Here is an 18,860-nt window from a genome sequence, read left to right on the forward strand (position 1 = left end):
AAGTTTTAAGAGCACAGGGCACAGAATTGTGTCCAGACAGGTCTGAATATCCCCAGGTAAGAGACTCCACAGTCTCTGAGCAAGTTTCACTGCACAGGGAGGAAGGTTTTCCTCATGTCCAGGTGGAACTTCCGGGCATCAGTTTCTGCCTGCTCCTCTTGTGCCATTGCTGGGCACCACCAAGAGGAGCCCAGCTCCATCTTCTTGGCACTGTAACTAATAAATTTAATAACTAAATTACTAAAATGTGTGTGCACGGATAAAATCCCCTCCCAGCCATCTCTTCTCGGGGTCGAAGAAGCCCAGCTCAGCCTTCCCTCACAGCAGAGATGCTCCAGTGCCCTCGGCACCTCCCTGGCCTTTCGCTGCACCTTCTCCAAGTCAGTCTTGTGCTGATAGATTTTTACCTTTAAACCCAACGGTTTAGTTTCTTTTCAAGCCATTTACCCGCGAGGTTTAACCCACCGCAGATTTTATTCACACCCAGCCCCTCTCCCATGCCCACAGCCCGGCCATGAAGCGCTCTGGGGACTCGCCGCCGGGGCGGCTCTACCCCCGTCACCCACGGCCGTGCCCTGTGAGCAGAAGAACCTCTGTCCCCGCCACCCCCGAGCCCTCCAGGCGGGAAGGGCAGTCCCTTCCCGGGCACAGGATCGGTGCGAACCCCGGCGGTGAGCACGGAGCCCTCACTCCGGCAGAGGCCGCGGCTCCCGGCCCTGCCCCGGCGGTGAGCACGGAGCCCTCACTCCGGCAGAGGCCGCGGCTCCCGGCCCGGCTCCGGCGGGCTCGGGCTCCTCCTCCGCCCGCCTCCTGCCCCCGCCCCGCTGCCTTCCCAGCCTGCTCTCCGGGTAAACAGCGATGGCCGCCGAGGACCGAGGCGGAGAGCCCCGAGATAACATGGGGAACCACCTCCAGCTGGTGCCCGGTGAGGGCCGGGCCGGGGGCACCCGCGGGAGGCACCGGGTCGGGGCTCGGCTGGCGGGGCGGGGAGAGGAAGGGGAAAGGAAAAAGGAGAAGAGAAGGAAAGGAAAGGAAGGAAGCGGAGGCGGAGAGAAGAGGAAGGAGAAAGGGAAGCGAAGCTAAGCGAAGGGGAGGCGGGGAGAGCCGCGGGCGGTGTGCGGGGCGCTGAGGGCCGGCGGTGCCGCGGGGCTGTGGGCGCTGCCGGCCCGTGCGAGGCGGCGGAGGGCGAGCCTTGGCCCGGGGGGCCGCGGGCTCCTGCGGCCTCTGCTGCTGGGCTCCTGCAAATCCTTCGAGGCCGCAAATATTCCATGGAGGCCGTAAATAGATGTTCCGTCGGGGCCGTGGATGTGCAGTGCAGGAAGGGACACGGGTAGCCGCTGGGGTGAGAGGCGCCGTGGGGTTCCCAGCAGAACGGGCAAGGCAGGCACTGCTCTGTGCATCGAGACCTCTGTGCAACCCAGAGCCCGAGCACCATCGGTGTTCTTTTAGAAAGCCTCTGCTCCGTTTTCCAGTGAAAATAAGCAGGGAAGCAGGGGTGCTGGATGGAGAGCATTGCTGGATCCCATGTGCTGCCTGGCTTATCTGTCACACACACCAGAGCAATTCCTCACCCTGGGAATTATTGCATAATTATTGCATAATAATATGCAATATATGCGTAATTTTCTGTATGTGGTGCCTCCACACTGACAGGAGATAGAACGTGTTGGGAAGCAGCTTGTGCTTAACTGGAGAGAAGTATTATTTCAGAATAAGCATAAGGGGAGAAGGGAGCAGGAAATCCTGCCAGGAGCCAGTGGCATTTCCCATGGCAGGAAATTCTGTGAGCTCTTTAGCTCTGTATGTTTTAAATAATAAAAAACTATTTCCTGAATATTTTAGGAAATACAGCCTTAATATAAGGTATTTTCTGAATATTTTAGGGAATACAACCTTAATATAAGGTGTTTCCTGAATATTTTAGGAAATACAGCCTTATTATCACCATAATATAAGCAATTTTCCTGAATATTTGTGGAAATACACCTTTAATAGCACCTTAATAAGTTATTTTGTGAATATTTTAGGAAATACAGCCTTAATATAAGGTATTTTCTGAATATTTTAGGGAATACAACCTTAATATAAGGTGTTTCCTGAATATTTTAGGAAATACAGCTTTTATACAACCTTAATATGACCTATATATAACCTTGTCCCTTTTCCTTAAATGAGGTCCATATTTCCTCATTTCTGCACAAAGGCACTGAGAGTGGATTGGGTTGTGCTAGTGAACCAGCGTGAGGAAAATGTCATTTTTTGTTATGCAGGGGAGCCTTCAGCGCTCGCTTTTCCCTCCTTCCTGTGTGCTGGAGGTGCTGCTAATCCTGGAATTTCAAGATAAATAAAACCCAGTGTTTGGGGGTGTAAAAGCTTCAGCTTGTTTTGCCAGCTGAGAGGGAGGAGGAGAGGGAAGGGGTTTCTGTGTTTTGGGCTGCCTGGTGCTGCTGCAGTGAAATGAGTCATCGCCGTCCCTCAGCCAGCACCACACAGCAGCCACTGTGCGCTCTTGGCAGCAGCCAGCAAAAGTTTGCAGGGCACAATTCTTTCCAATCAACTGCTGCTAATTCCTTCTGCGTTCAGAAAAACAAGTGGGACAGCCTCTCCCTGGTAAAACTGCTAATGATGGATGCAGCCGGATGGGAGCACATGGGAAAATCAGAATATTTTATTTTTTCCCCTTCTCCATCCTGCAGTGATGCCCCAGAACCAAACAAAAATTTCTTGCTCTTCCTCTCCGTCAAACTAAGCAAAATAGTGGCTGTTTTGTACATCTTAAAACATTTTGTAATTGTTCATGGTTAGGGTTGCTAATTGAATATTATAAATTTCATATAGATGTGGAGTATTTTTAACAGTCATTAGGCAGATGGTGTCTCATTGCTGAAAGGGCTGTAATTAGGTACAATACCAAAGAGAGTCTGTAACCTCCTTTCCTGTCGTGCTGGATCATTTCTTGCTGAGATAAATCCAATATAGGATGGATCTGTAAGAGCAGGTTCTGTAAACTGTGAACTATTTAAAAAAAAAAAAAACATAAGTGAGGTGAAGCAAAATAAGACCAGTGACTAAACATTTTGTGGGAGCATTTAACAAATGTGCCTAGAGGGCAAAGAGGGGAAAAAAGGTTCTCTAAAATCAGCTTTTAATGTCTTCTGCACTGTTCTCTTGTACTCCCACTCTCGGAAATAGTGAAATTGGTGGTGCTCCCATTTCTGAAGGAAAATTCTTTGCTTCTGTAGCATGTTTTTTTTGTTTTTTTTTTCTGAGATTTCCCTGCAGAATCCTTCAGGATGAGAGGACCCCTCCACTTTTTATATTTTCAGCTCTGGACTATTTTTTAAGAAGATATTAATTGCAAAGGCAGGCAACTAGACTGGCTATTGTAAATTTTTTTTTCCATGTTGTAATAGCTTTCAAGGTCTAAATGATGTTTTTCAGCACCACTGGGGTTATCCATTACCCAGCAGCTCTTGGTGTAAGAATCCTGGAGTCTGGTTTATGCTAACGTGTAGTTTAGGCATAACATGCTGTATAAATAAATGTTTGTGTTCAAAGAAATAGGGTCAATTAATGCAGTGACTGATTATTTCATTGTCCTCTTGTCTGCAAATTACTTTAGGATTGGCTGAGGAATGGGAAGGCAGCAGTAGTTTTTAAATGCTGCTTTGTATCTGAAATCCCTCAGAGTCTTGTGATCGGCATCCTCAGGAGTTGCCTTTGCTGGGTTTGTGTTTGGTGTGCACACAGCGGAGGCTGACAGCAATTAAATTGTCTAAAATACCAGCAAGTGACTCTGCGTGAACACGGAGCTTCCCATTGCTTCTTACTCCCTTGCAGTTTGATTGTTGAGGTTTGTGCAGCTTCAGACACTTTAGTCAGCATCCTGCAAGGAATGAAGTGATCTGGCATCCTGGTGTGCAGACAGAAAACCTTTAGAGCTGAGATGAGGAAGCACCACTGTAGTGAAAGCCTGAACTGACAGCTTTTGTTTATTGTTTTCTTCCAAGGAAAGCTGTTCTGTAGGCTTTCAGAAATAAATTGCCAGCTTTTGACCCTTTCTGTAGCATGATGATTTTGCTGTAACAACAAGAAAATTATTTCCTTCTGGTTTACTTCCCTGTGCAAAGCTGTAGCCTGGGAATATTGAATGCATTTCCCTGTTTCTCAGGATTTTTCAGTATCTCAGTCTTTGCTGATTGATTCCTATACAATATTCTGTATGTGTTTCTTAGTAGAGAGTGAGGAAGAGGATGACAATGAAATGGAAGTGGAAGACCAAGATAGTAAAGAAGCTGAGAAGCCAAACATCATTAATTTTGATACCAGTTTGCCCACATCACATACGGTATGTTTTTATACATTCATTAAGTATATCCTGAAGGGATTTGCATGGGGCTTGTATAGTTTTAGTGTAATGTTCTTAAGCCACAAACTTCATTTTATTTTCACAGAATCATAAGATCATAAAATGGTTTGGGATGGAAAAACCTTAGAGGGCACCCCCTGGGCAGGACAGCTTCCACTATCCCAGGTTGTCCCAGGTTGTTCCAAGCCCTGTCCAGCCTGGCCTTGGGCACTGCCAGGGATCCAGGGGCAGCCCCAGCTGCTCTGGGCACCCTGTGCCAGGGCCTGCACACCCTCCCAGGGAGGAATTCTTCCCAATATCCCATCCATCCCTGCCCTCTGGCAGTTTAAAGCCATTCCCTGTGTCCATGCCTTGGAAAGAATCTCTGTCCATCTTCCCCTTAGCTCCTTCACATACTGGAAGGCCACATTAGATCACCCTGGAGCTTTCTGCAGGCTGAACAACCCCAGAGCAGCTCCATGCCTGTGCTCCCCGTGGTGTCCGTGTCCTCCCTGACCGCCCCCCTTCCCTGACCTCCCTCCTTGCAGTACCTGGGCTCGGACATGGAGGAGTTCCACGGCAGGACGGTGCACGACGACGACAGCTGCCAGGTGATCCCCGTGCTGCCCCGGGTCATGGTGATGCTGATCCCCGGCCAGACGCTGCCGCTGCAGCTCTTCCGCCCCCAAGAGGTTAGCATGGTGCGGAATTTAATTCAGAAAGACAGAACCTTTGCTGTCCTTGCATACAGGTAAAAGCCACGGGCGGGTTGCTGGTGTGTGCAGCATGTTTTTAGCACAGTTTCTGTGGATACTAAAGCAAAAGCAGATGGTTGCGTCAGTTCTGTGCTCGATAACAAGCTGAAATTGTTTAACAGAAATTGTCTTCCAGTGTGTAATGGCAGTGTAGGTGCTTGACAGCATCTCGTGTTTGTGTGGAGGAACAGCAAGTGCTGATCTGCGTCCTTGTTTGAGCATCTTCTTCTTTTCAGTAGCTGTTTGTTCCATCTTGTTAAAGAATAAGCCTTGACCTGAAATGTGGAAGTCATTCTTGTTTTGAGAGCTGTATTGTTGCTTGTTTTGTGTGTGAACTAACAAGCACTGGCAAATGTTTCACAGTGGAGTTGAGAGACAGGAGGTGATAGAAAAGTGGAGAAGAGAAAAGCTGATTAGTGCCAGAAGAAGTTGGGAATGTTCCTCCCTCTTCCCCCTGCAATTTACTATGGATTAATTGTGTGGGAGGTGGGAACAGTTCCTGTTATGAAGTCAATCCAAAGAATGTGTGCTTTCAGTGCTTTCAGTGTCTGCATTTGAAATGCTGACACACTGGTGATCCCTGTGCTCCCACAATGTCACATCTAGACCCTAAAATATAATAAAGTTTCCTGGCAAAAAAACCCAACCTACCAAAACAAGAGAAATTGCTTTCTAATGGAAATATGATTGTTGTGATTAATTAAAGGTATTTCACCAGAAATTGCTTTTTTGATCAGACCAATCATGTACAGTCAGTGCAGGCAGAGTGGAGTCTGAATGAGCAGTGCTGTTTGGAGTGGGTTAATTAATTGAATTAATCTTTAATTCTGTTACTCTTAGTAATGCACATGAGAGGGAAGCACATTTTGGAACGACAGCAGAAATCTATGCCTACAGAGAAGAGCAGGAATATGGAGTTGAAACAGTCAAGGTGAAAGCAATAGGAAGACAGAGGTTCAAGGTGCTTGAAATACGAACACAGTCAGATGGGTAAGAAAATGATGCAGTTAATTCTATGCTCTACTTTCATAGGGGTATGCTCTTATTTTCTCTCTTCCCATCTGAAAGCTGTGATATTTAGAGGCTCTTCTGACTAGCTTTAACATATTAATGCCTTTTTCCATTTCTAAAAGTGATCAATATCCTGAACACCCAGTAAGAACATGCTGAGTCTTCTTTCATTTTCAGCTCCTTGGCACCATGCCCTGCACCATGGCCAGAGGTCCAGGCTCCAGCGTTGATCTGGGAGGGTGTGACAATTCTTAGCACAATTTCTAGAGCTTCTGTCATATTTTCTGCAAGGCTTGTGAAGCATTACTCCAAATCTGTAAATCTAGAGCTCCTCATCTGTATCCTGCAATTCAGCATAGTGGCATTGCTTTGGAAGGAGGCCTGGGAGCAGCATTTCTGTGGTTTTGTGACCTGCAGCTGAAGCAATGAAGAATACTTGTGCAGTTTGCTCTCTAACATTTGGTTCCAAATAACAGACTCTGAATGTTAGAGCTTAGGAAAAGCCCTCCTTGGACACACGGTGGCAGTGCTTGGACAACAACAGCAGCAGGAGCAGCTTTGTTACTGGGAACTCACTGTCCAGAGCTCCTTAGCAAGAAGAACATTTCCATAATTCTTGGTGTTTCTGATTTCTGAGTGCTTTTGACAGAACATAATCTTATAATTTATTTTAAGTTACCAGTTCAGTGCTGTCCTTACGAGAAAATTAGAAATTTTGTGATGGCACACCCCTCAATAATTGTCATTAGTGACACACCCTCAATATTTCAGGATTTCTGCTGCATAATCCTGGTAAAACATGAAGTCTTTCCTGCTGGACAGCATTCTTAGTAGCCTCAGCCATTTGCTGAGGTCTTTGTGGAAAAGGTGACCTTTGATGCTGGGATATTAAAATCTGATCAGTGTCTGTATCCTATTTCTGCTGATTCTGACCTCTGGCTGAGCACAGAAGCTTTTGTGGCTTGAAGATAGCCAAGTGCATTTCAGCTGAACTGAGATATTGAGATGGAAGAGCTGATTATTTGTACCAAAAGTAACTTGAGGAGACAAAAATCTAAATCTATAGTGGATTATGGAACATTCAGTTGTGTTGCCACTGCCAATCTGTCTGTATTTCTGTCCACCACAATCCAAACAGATCTGTAGTGCTATAAAATAAAAAAGTTCTGATGGAATGGATTGTTGAAATTCTCTAGGACTGTGGAGTGATTAATCCATTGCACCAGCCTGTGTTGCCATAAGCAGTAAAATCCATTTTTTGAAATGCATGTATTAGAAAAAACATTTTCAAAATATGTGTACACCTCATCTTTTTGTTTCCTTCCTCAGCATCCAGCAGGCTAAAGTACAAATCCTGCCTGAGCGAGTGCTGCCTCCCACCATGTCAGCAGTGCAGCTGCAGTCTCTCAGCAGGTCCCACGTGCTCCCCTCTTCCAAACCCACTTCCTGGCAGGACAGAGCCATCAGGCAGTGGTGGCAGAAGTACCAGAAGGTGACAAGTTGTTCTACAGCTTTGGTTATTCTGGTTTTGTATTTTTTTGTCTGAATTTCTGATGGTGTCTTGAGAATCAGTATCCAGCTCCATCTGTAGAGGAGGAAGCACAGCAGGGAAGGCAGATTCCATCATTCTGCTTTTCATGGAATCCCACAATGGTTTGGGTTGGGAAGGTCCTTAAAGCCCATCCATCCACAGGCAGGGACACTATCCCAGGTTGCTCCAAGTCCTGTCCAGCCTGGCCTGGGGCACCTGTGCCTCTCTGGGCACCCTGTGCCAGTTTATCTCTGTATTTATTATTTATTCCATTGTTTTGGTCATCTTCTGTCTCTGTAGAGATCCTTGGAACTACGTCCAGAAATTAATACAGTTCTGTTAACTTGACTCATGTTTGGATTTGCTTTTTTCTTTAACGGTTTTGAACTCTTGTACCGTCAAAATCAATTTAAAAACTCATTGATAACAAAGAGCTCTTGATTCTCAGAGTTCCTGACCAAGATCATGTGAGTTAATGAGCCCAGAAACTCTGGGCTGTGGGGTGGAAATCCCTTCCCAAGGCTGACTCTGTCAGGTGAAGCTGAAATGAAGTGAACCCACTGTAGGAAAAACCTGGGATGCAGAGCAGGGCAACTGTCCTGTTGACCTCCATCTCTCTGCTGGTGTCATTTGTAAATGAGAGTTGCTCTCAAGGGGGAGATGAAAATTGAATTTGTACATATTTGTAATATGAGCTCCTCTTTTGAAAAGCGGTTATGTTGTGTGCTGCTTTTTAGACTTTTATTAACTAAAGCTCTCCATTTCTGTGTTCAGAAATCACTGGAGAAAATTGCTTAATTAAACAAATGACATGACACTGGTGGAAATTTGGTGGTTCCAGGGACAGCTGGTGGAGACTTAGGAACAGATGCACTGTTAATAGCACTTAAATTTTCAACTGTCTCCATTTCAGATGCACACACTTTTGAAAGACATAATTTTTTATTACTAAACATCAGAAATACCTCTAATGCACAGACAGGTTTTGTGATAAAATCCAAGTATTGTCCTGTTCAGAAGGCTTAGCCCTCAGTGCATCTGAAAAGGGGTTTGGAAGCTTCACAGTGAAGTGCTGCTCCTGATGAGGATAATTTTCTGTATCTTTAAATAATCAGGTCTGTCTCCCCTGTTTTATTTGTTTCAAAAAAAGCTGTTCCTAAAATCTGCTTTTGTTAAAGAATAAATATTTGTGGCTTTGGTTTCAGAGGAAGTTCCACTGTGCAAGTTTGACATCTTGGCCCCCCTGGCTCTACTCTCTCTATGATGCTGTAAGTTCACCCTTAAATCAAATAACCTGCAGAGAGCTTTATAGTTGTAATATCTAAGTATGGGATAATAGAAAAGCTTTAATTTTATTGGCTCATAATTTTCATTTTACAGCATTTTATATTCAGTGAAAAGATCAGGAAGGGCTTCCCTCACTGTGGTTGTTCCCTCCTTCCTAGGGCAGATGTCTGGGAAGGATAAAGAGATTCTGGTTCCTTCTGTGTTGTCTCAGAGCAAAACCAGTTAAAACATGCAGCTTCAAAGTGATTCTTTAATTATTCTTTAATTAAAAACTACTGTCCACTTAGGGAAAAGAGCTTACTCTACATTTTGCTTCCCTTTTGTTTTTTTTCTAAGAAGAAAACAGCAATACCTGTGTATTTAAATTAGGCTTTTCTTCCAACAAAAGGAAACCTTGATGGAGAGAGTCAAGAGGCAGCTCCATGAGTGGGATGAAAACCTTAAAGATGAATCTCTTCCATCAAACCCAGTAGGTACGAGCTTTTATGAACCCACAGTTTTAATTTTTTTTTAAATTTCTTAAGAGACCACAGCTTAGATAATTACCTGTGGTAGAGTAAATAGAAACACTTGGATTTATTTCTCTGTTAATTCTAACAGACCTGCTGCTTTCTCATTTCTAGATTTTTCTTACAGAGTTGCTGCCTGCCTGCCCATTGATGATGCTTTACGTATCCAGTTGCTCAAAATAGGCAGTGCTGTGCAGAGGCTCCGCTGTGAGCTGGATATCATGAACAAAGTGAGTAGTTCCTCTTTATTTGCCATCAAATTGCCAAAAAATAGGAGTGACTGTTACAATCTCTTCCAGAAATGATGGAATTTCCAGCTGATCCTTCCAGAGGATGAGTTTGGGTGTTCTGTTATTTTTTCAAAATAATGCTCGAAAGGAAAATGATGTCTTAGTGCTGGATTATGTTTGGCTGCAAGAAAAAGCATATGATGTATAATATATAATACAGAATATACAATATACAGTGTGTAATATATATAATATAATCCAACATATATAGAACATATAATTTGTATAATATGTTAATAATATGTAAATAATACTATATTATATTAATGATATATTAATAGTAATATTATATTATAGTAATAATATATATTATATAATTATATTTGCTTTTGTTAGAAGTATTTCAGTGTGGCCCAACACATTTTTAGCCAAGAGGTGGTGCTAGAAGTCCAGTGTTGTTAACAACCATCACAGCCCCACACTGACACCACGATCCAGCATGGAAATTTGTGGATTTTGTAGCAAAATCTTTGTAGTATTGAGCATAAATCTAAAGATTGGGCTAAACAGATTTTTTTTTTTACAAAAGACATGTATTTATTTCTTATGCAATTCCTTGTTAAGATTTTCAGAAATTTGTTTCCTTTCCCTTCTTTCCATTGCCATGACCTTGTAATGTTCTAAATGTTCTATTTGTATGTAGTACAGTTCTTTGTAATAATTTATATTTTCTAAATAACACTCTAGTGGACAAACAGCAGTGGGAATTTTGCCTGTTTGCCTAAAAAGTAGTGTCATTAAATTCTTGCCTGTTTCTGGGGAAAAGTGAACCTGAGGGTCATTTTAATAGTGATCCTCTTCCCATATTCATGCACCAGAAATGTAAAGAAAGGAGACAGAAAACATCTCTTCCAAATTCTGAGACAAAATGGGCAGGTGTTTGCCTGAGGCTGTAGTCAGACTAAATTTCACTTGTCTTCTCTGAGTTGAAACTCTGAAAACACCCTGATACTCAAGTGCTGCTGAGAACTGTTCATGTTCAGTTATTTTGTGTGTTCCATAAATTCCAAAGAGACAGGAAAACTTAAATTAGCCTCATAAACTCAAGTTAAAGTTGCTTTTTAGCCTATATCCAAAAGGTGTTTTCTTCTTCATCCTGTGACATTTTGGTCTGTAAATGTGTTTAGCTGTTCTGTCTTAGTGTCAGAATGGGGAGTGTATTGTGGTTATTTACAGTTTATTTAGCAGCATTTTTATCCAATCCAGTCCTTTTTATCCAGAGTTCTTTAGGATGCTCTGGCTTGTTCAGAATTTAATTTCCAATAATAAAACTGATCCATTTTCCCTTGATACCAGTGAATTACATTGTACTTTTGTCAACAATATTGTGTTTTTATCAGCTTGCCCTGTTGTTAACCCAGGTACCAAAGCTTATTTTAGGGAGTGTGCCTGACTCCCAGGTGTAGAACTGTGAATTCCTCTTGGAGTGCTAATTACAGTCATTAGAGAGGTTTGGAAGTGGAGCCATGGGATGAAAGAATTGGACTCAGTGCTGTGTGAGCCTTGGAGTGCAGCCTGGGAGTGAGGTGGGGAAGGTCCCTGGCAGGAGAGAGAGGCCAGGGCAGCTTCAAGGGGGGCTGTGGAGGATCTGAGCAGCAGAGCTTCCTCATCTCCAGGGAGCAGAGTGGGGCAGGACCAGGGGCACCTCCAGGAGAGGAGCTGGAGCAGCTGAAATCCAACAAAAACCTCTGAAGGGAGCAGAGGAGAGAGGAAGGAGTGCTTTGAGTGTGTGGTGTCACAGCTCAGAGGGCTCAGGAGCACAAACTCCAGGTTTAAGAGCACTGTCCCTGAGTGCAGCATTTTATTCCAAAATCCTGTGGCTCATTTTGGGGGAATTGCACAGGCATTACCCTTAAAAAGATGTACAGTAATGCACGTGCTGAAAATGAATGGGAGTGTTCTGCTGAGCTGATTTAAATGCTGCTTTTCTGGGCAGTGTCAGTGATGAATTGTTTGGTTCTACTTTGTAGAAAATGTAGAAGATGGATTAATCTGTTACAATCTCCAGGAGAGAGATCAATATGTTTTACCTATTTTTGTGAGGAAATTAAACCCATTGATCTACAGTACCCTCAAATTTAAGAAAGACTTAATGATTGCATTTGTCTCATCTGCCTTTTCTGTGCTGTATTGCAGAAGAGCAAAGGTTGTTTTTTCTAAATTAGCCTTTAGAGACCTTAAAAGGCTGGCTCATTTATTATCTTTGTGGAGTCAGATCCAATTCTCTGTGTGTGGACCTTTCTGTGAGGGGATGATATGAAAATTATTATGTCTTTTAGATAACAATTAATGTTTAAATAAGTGAAATGTGTAGAAAAAATATCCCACATCAGTAACTGTAAAACAATTGGTCCAAAGTCTACTCTGATGGAAAGGAAGAGACATTTTTTATTATTTCCCACTGCTGACAAGCATCTGGAAATTAATGAAATTACCCTCTTTGTTTCTCTTTCCCAGTGCACATCTCTCTGTTGTAAGCAATGCCAAGACACAGAAATAACTACCAAGAATGAAATATTCAGGTGAGTTTATTACTCTTCATCTTGGGCAGCTCCTAGGTCAGAAACATGAGCCCAGCAAAGCAGATTAAGCAGGGATGAGTCTTAAAACTGCTGGGTTTGCCACAGCTCCAATAAAATTAAAGTAAATATTTATAGAGAGTTTATATTTGAGCTTTTTTAATAAAAAGTTTGGGAATCTCAGCATTTCCAGGTATATTGGAAGAGAAATTGGTGTTATGCCACACCCCCGGCACCTCACACGGAACAATTTGAAATATAAATGTGTACATAAAGACTTTTTCATCCTGGTATTTCTGAATAAAGTTTTTGATATCCCAACTTTTATTTCTCAGCACTTCATTTATGTGTCAACAGGCCACAAGAGCCAATTAAAATGCACTAATTAGGGGATGTAAACAGGCTCTCAGGATGTTGGCATGCAGGGAAGCATGCAGGGTTCCTATGTAAGCCAATAAATGTTGTGAACCCTCTTTTCTTTAAAGAATTGAAGGTTATTCCTGATAGCTGGCCCCATTCTTTATTTGCCCTGTACAATATCTCCCATGTTTAACAACGATTTACATTTCCCAAATAATTGCTGCTTCTGTCAGCCTTGTCACTGCTTTTAATCTTGATGAACTCCCACCAGCCCATCCCCTGTGATAATGGGAAGGTTAAAAGATGCTTTGGGTTAACAAAGACTCCCCACAGTTTTTCTTTATCAGAGTGATAAGGAGCTGATGGGGTAATTAAAAGCCATTTCTTCTCTTCTAATCAAATAAGGGATTGCAGACACCACAATTCCTGCTGTGTCAATATGATGAACTTTTAACAGAAGGTGCTGAGAAGTTGGTGCAATAAATGAACATCTTTGCTTACTTTTAAAGTTACATTTTCCTTGCTTTTCTTGGAACTTGCTGTTTAAAGTAACACACAGGATGAGTCTGTCGTGTATTTTCTGCAATTCTAAGCAAATTTGAGCAATGATATTTTAAATCAGCATCTATTTTCTAAATTATTTTAAATCAGCATCTATTTTCTTTCAGTTTTTGATGCTATAATTGAAGGCACTTTTTTTTTTCCCCTACAAAAAATGGGGATTTTTTGCTCTGTTGAAATATTTTAAGCTTAGCTGGCAATTTTTTTTTTTTTTAAATTTTTCCTTGCTCTCTGACAAAATTCCTTTTGTGTTGCAGCTTATCCCTGTGTGGGCCCATGGCAGCCTATGTGAATCCCCATGGATACATCCATGAAACCCTCACTGTATATAAAGCCACCAACCTGAGTCTCAGTGGACGCCCCTCCACAGAGCACAGCTGGTTCCCTGGGTAAGAGCAGCAATATTTTATTAGAAAATTACCCAAATTGGCTATTTCTGGGAGGGTGGAATAGTAAATATTGAGTTTTTTTGGCACACATCATCGTTTTGCTCATATAAAAAATAAGGAAGTAAATTTAGACTTAATCAAAATGCACAATAAAAAGGAAAACTCACCTAAAATATTGCAGAATTTAATACTTTTAAATGGGGAAATACTACAATTTTAAAACATAGTCTAGAATTTAAACTGATTAAACCAAGTTGTCTGGAAGTTTCTTTGTGTGTAGTTTTGTTTAAAATACAACTGTTTTCAGCATTGTTTTCACACAGCTTTAGTGCAAGTGAAACACAGAATATATAAATGTATTTAGTTTACTGAAATACATTTTTATATCTAAAACCTGAATAAGTGTTACATTAAATTAAAAATTAATAACATTTGTATTGATCTGATTATCTTTGATTTTATTTTAATAATTAATAATGAGTCTGCCTCTCTGAGACAGTAACAGAATTAAGTGTTTAGATGTAAAAGTTTGCCAAATAAATAACAAGTCTTGCATCCAGGATTTTTTCCCTGGAATATCACAGAGTACTGAGCAATGACTTGGAGGATGTCTGGCACTTCTGTCACACATTTTAACATTAGCTGAAGAAAATTTGAGACTTTTAATATCTGGAGTTAATATTGCTCATCCTTTTGTGTTTTCTCAGCTCTTCTATGATGGCTTTGAAATATTCATGTTCTGCCTCATAAAACTGTTAGAGAAAAGCTCTGCTGCTGTGAGATGTGCAGCAGTCCTTGTTATTTGAAAAGCAGGGCAAAAATCACTTTCATTGCCATTAAATAATTTACTCTGAGAAGTTTTGTGACCCCTCTTCAGGGCTCTCAGCATTTCTGGGACAATAAAAAGCTTTGGTTGCTTCTTCTCTTTCAAGAGGCAATAGAGGGCTTTGGGGGTGGGATGTTTGTGGGGGTTTTGTTGTCATTTTTTGAAGCTCTGCAGGGTTTTAGATGGGAACTGGGCACTGGATTCCTGAGGATTCTTTGGAAACCCAGCTGGGGATTGTCACCCAAACCCAGCTGGGGATTGTCACCCAAACCCAGCTGGGGGTTTGTAGCTATGGTATTTTATGAAAAATCCTTTGCTAGGATTTTTCTCCCATTCTAGCTGAGAAGCCTCAGAAAAGAAATGTAAACGATTAACTATCTGATAGCTGTGGAATGTGGTCTGAACACTGTTTACCAAGAGGAGTTGTCACCCAAACCCACTTTGGAATTGTCACCCAAATCCAGCTAGGGGTTGTCACCCAAACCCACTTTGGGATTGTCACCCAAATCCAGCTAGGGGTTGCCACCCAAATCCACTGTGGGATTGTCACCCAAACCCACTTTGGAATTGTCACCCAAACCCAGCTGGGGGTTGTTACCCAAATCCACTGTGGGATTGTCACCCAAGCCCACTTTGGGATTGTCACCCAAGCCCAGCTGGGGCTCGTTGCCTGCTGAAGCATTTCCAAAGGCTTTTCCCTCACGCTGGCTTTGCTGTGCCCTGGGCAGGTACGCCTGGACCATCGCTCAGTGCAGGATCTGCGGGAGCCACATGGGCTGGAAGTTCACGGCCACCAGGAAGGAGCTGTCCCCTCCCAGGTTCTGGGGGCTGACGCGCTCGGCGCTGCTGCCCCGCATGCCCGAGGACGCCGAGGACTCGGAGCGCGGCCGCTCGCCGCTGCTGTGCCTGTGACACCCCGGGGATCCCGCTCAGTGCCGCTCCTGCTTCCTCAGCCAGGAACCCCGGGAGCCACGCCGGCACCCCAGGGAGCCAGGCTCACCCAGCTCCCCGTGCTGTTCCTGCAGAGGGGGTGCCAGGAGACACCAGGAGTGAAGGTCCACGTGGGACACCAGGACTGGACTTGTGTAATTCCCACTCGCAGTGAAGGAAGGGGGATGGAAACTAAAACCAAACTAAAATCCCAATAAGCAGAGTCTGATTGCTGCAGTATTCCTGGGATGGTAGATAGCAGCCACCTGCTGTGGAGTGTTGGCCATAACACACTTACACGTGGTTTGCTGAGAATCCCTGTTTCTCACTCTCTAAGTCCTTCAGGTTTGCTGCTTGTGCTGTTTCTCAGCTTTTTGCTGAATAACTGTGGAAGAGAGAAGCAGCCTGAGCGTTTCTGAGTGCTGGAATGTGCAGAAGCTGGAATTGCAGCTGCCTCCCAGGATGGACCCCATGGGGAAGTGTCTGTTCCTTACAAGCTGTCTCATCTGTTTAGTCCATTTGACTTTAGAAGTCTTAAATTTTAAACTGTTGATAGGAAGTGCACAGGACAGAGGGTAAACAGCATTGTCATGTTCTTTTCAGTGTGCTTCAATCACTTCCCCAAATTATTCCTGGTTAATTTACCAGTGGAGGTGTCCAAGGGTTTGGGACAGACTCTCTAACACCCCACTGAGGTGATTTTTAAATAGTACTTCTTGTGACAAAGGGAAGGAAAAATGTCTTTTAATTATTACATTGTACCTTTAAGATCATAAAGTAAAATTTCACGTTATCACCTTATACAGAGCAAAAGTTTCCAAATAAAATAGGAATACAGGCAGTGCTTTTTTCTGGGGAGGTTTCTTTTTTTTGGTTTGGTCTTTATTTTGTCTGTGCTCCACAAATTGGGTGCCAGTCTGGGGCAGTTTTTGCCACTGATTTATTGTTTTTTTTCCTCTCAGAATGCACTTTGGTGATGGCAATGGAGATTTTTTTAGTGCTTGTGCACATAAACACTTTTTTTTCTTGTGAAGCTTTTATCATTCACTCTCTATTTCTTCACAGTGATGTTAAATTAGTCAAGTCTAAGACATGAGGCACTGGTTGCTTGTTCTCTGTCAGGCTCCAGGCAGGTGTAGCAAGGACAGATCACTTCAGCTGAGGGCCAAGGCCAAGCCTGGCACACCAGGAGCTGATTCCCATGGCAGTGTGGTACCTCCAGCTGGAAAAACACCCCAAACCATGGATTGCTGCTGGGTATTTGTCATGCCAGGTATGTGGAGTTTAATTGTGTAACTCAGGTTTAGTTCTTTGAAACTTTCTACCTCTGTGCTGCTTCTGTTCTTCTTAGACACCTTTAATTCCATGCTCAGTTCCACGTGCAGTGCCCTGGCGTGGCAGTGAACTGTGAAAAGCAATATTTGGGATGTGGCTCTGAGCAAACAAAGGGTGATGATGGCTTATTGTCATCCAGAAAACACTCTGGGTGTTGATAATGATTCATTATAAGCTTGGAAAGCCAGGCACTGGTGTGAGAGGGAGACTGGATGCTCTGTGTTTGTGAATCCACTGGAACCAGGCCTGGCTTTCCCTCACCCAACACATCTGGGCTGGATATTTGGTTTTTTCTTTTTTTTTCCCCTCAAAGTCCCTCCTGTCTGTTGCTCCTGTGGCCCTCAGTGGGGCTTGGTGGTGGCAAGAAGTTGGAGGGTGCTGCCAGCACCTTCTGCTGCCTTGGTGTGAGCATTCACTGGGGGCTGGCAAGGGCAATTTCAAAAGGATTTTCTCAGCTGTCACTGAACTTGTAAAGGTTCAGTTCTTCGGGGTTTTGGCCGTGTCTTTTGGATTCTCAATTAAAAATGGCAGTGTTTGAATCCAGAATAAGCATTTTTTTTGGTGTTTTGTGTGTATAGTCAAATGTAAACTAACATAATCGAGGTAAGTCAGGAGTAAATTAACACTAATTAAATTTCATTGTTGATGATGCTGTTCCATGTGCTAAATGTGTGCAGTGTTTGCTATATTGAGTCCATGACACTTCCCAGGTTGAGTCCTGTGGTGGTGAATCCAGTCCTTCCTGGGAGCATCCAGCACTCCAGGGTGTGAGTTGGGGATGGTTCCTTACACTGCTTCATATTTTCCATGCTTTTCTCTGTTTTGGAGAGAAAACTGTTGGTGGGAATTAGGGGAAAATTTGCAGCATCGTTATGGAAAAACACAGACAGCAACTGCTCAGAGAATCAAAGGAAACCAGATTTGATGAATATTTACATTTACCCCCTTGATTGGCTGAGTTACTTCCTGCAGGAATTAATTACCCCAGTGGGCACGACTGAGGGATGACAGGATTTACAGCACTCACTCATTGGCAAGCCATCACTGCAGCATCACCAACACCCCAATCACAGCCTGTAACTTGCAAGTTTTCATTTATTTTAGGTTCATTTTGACAAATAGGTAGAATCACTTGTACACTGGGTTTAAAATATTTCAGATACTCATTTGTTTTTTATTAATGCTCTTTTTGGATGTGTTGCAGTTCATTTGTTCCTCTCTTTGTCACCTTTAATTGCTCTGTGAACTGCTCCAGGGGTAGCCCAGTCTCTGCTTTAACTCTTCCTTCTCTCTGCCTTTTGGGACAAATTTTCTGACAAATCTTGTGGCTTGCAAATATTTGCAAAGAATAAAATTCAATTTGTTTCAAAACTCACTTGGTTTTGCTGATTGTCGGGGTGGGAAAAGGAAACATTTGAGTTTATGATGAGTTTTTGGCTGCAAAAAGTGAAAGTTTCACTTCCAAGTATGTGCTTGCTTGACTGGCCCAGGGCAGAGAAGATAAGGAATAACATGGAGAGAGGGGAGGTTGTCAGGTAATTAAAACCACTGTATCATTTAATTAGTCAAATAATCTCTTGCAGAACTTCTTTGACCATGTGTGTATCAAACTTCATCTCCTTTCTCCCCATTTGCTATTTAAATAGCTCATACTCTAAAAAGGAGAGTTTATTTAAACCCAGCATTTTTGCAGATCTCAAGCTGGCACTGCTTGCCTAAAATACATGAATATTTTTTTATTTCATGTCTTTCATTTTCCTAGGGGTTAATGTTTCTTGAAGATAAACAGAAATGCTCAATAGACCAATGGGAAACCTCAAGCAGGGGCTGATCTTTAAGAGGTGTTGGAACACAGGTGCTCCCTGCACTGAATTCCAAGCAGGGCTGTTATGAAGGTACTTGAGAAATAATCTGGTTTTGCTGTTTTGTAACAGGATCCTCTGTGTTATCAGTGAGGGATGGAGGAAATGGGCTTCCCCCTGCTTTTAGTGACCAGCTTGGCCAAATAATCTCCAATTAAACCCATCAGTTTCTATTTACTAAGAATTAAACTGGCTTTGAAATGATTGATTTAATAGTGCACTCTACAGCATCTATACTGTGTAGTAAATAATTCTGATTAGTGTCTTTTCAGGCTAATCATTCCCAGCATCAATTTAAATAAATCATTCCTTGCTGTTCATATGCATGATTTGGGTTGTCATCCTTA

General features: G+C 42.9%; 1 protein-coding gene across 3 annotated transcripts; it reads left to right on the forward strand.

Moving 5' to 3' along the window:
* The first annotated feature begins 658 nt into the window (after nucleotides 1–658).
* Nucleotides 659–18,852, forward strand: CRBN (cereblon). Of its 3 annotated transcripts, none has more exons than XM_041460441.1 (11): nucleotides 661–925; nucleotides 4,239–4,348; nucleotides 4,897–5,099; nucleotides 5,944–6,093; nucleotides 7,444–7,606; nucleotides 8,851–8,913; nucleotides 9,321–9,405; nucleotides 9,556–9,671; nucleotides 12,189–12,253; nucleotides 13,429–13,560; nucleotides 15,115–18,847. In XM_041460441.1, exons 1-11 carry the CDS (start codon nucleotides 859–861, stop codon nucleotides 15,296–15,298), a joined length of 1,338 nt encoding a protein of 445 aa, XP_041316375.1. In that variant the 5' UTR covers nucleotides 661–858; the 3' UTR covers nucleotides 15,299–18,847. The 3 variants fall into 3 exon arrangements, with proteins under 3 accessions (XP_041316382.1, XP_041316375.1, XP_041316367.1); XM_041460433.1 differs by having other exon boundaries at nucleotides 663–925; nucleotides 4,236–4,348; nucleotides 15,115–18,843; XM_041460448.1 differs by lacking the exon at nucleotides 5,944–6,093 and having other exon boundaries at nucleotides 659–925; nucleotides 4,236–4,348; nucleotides 15,115–18,852.
* The last annotated feature ends 8 nt before the right edge of the window (nucleotides 18,853–18,860 follow it).

This window comes from Pyrgilauda ruficollis, unplaced genomic scaffold (genome assembly GCF_017590135.1).
Source record: "Pyrgilauda ruficollis isolate IOZ18807 unplaced genomic scaffold, ASM1759013v1 scaffold10, whole genome shotgun sequence".
NCBI lineage: Eukaryota > Metazoa > Chordata > Aves > Passeriformes > Passeridae > Pyrgilauda > Pyrgilauda ruficollis.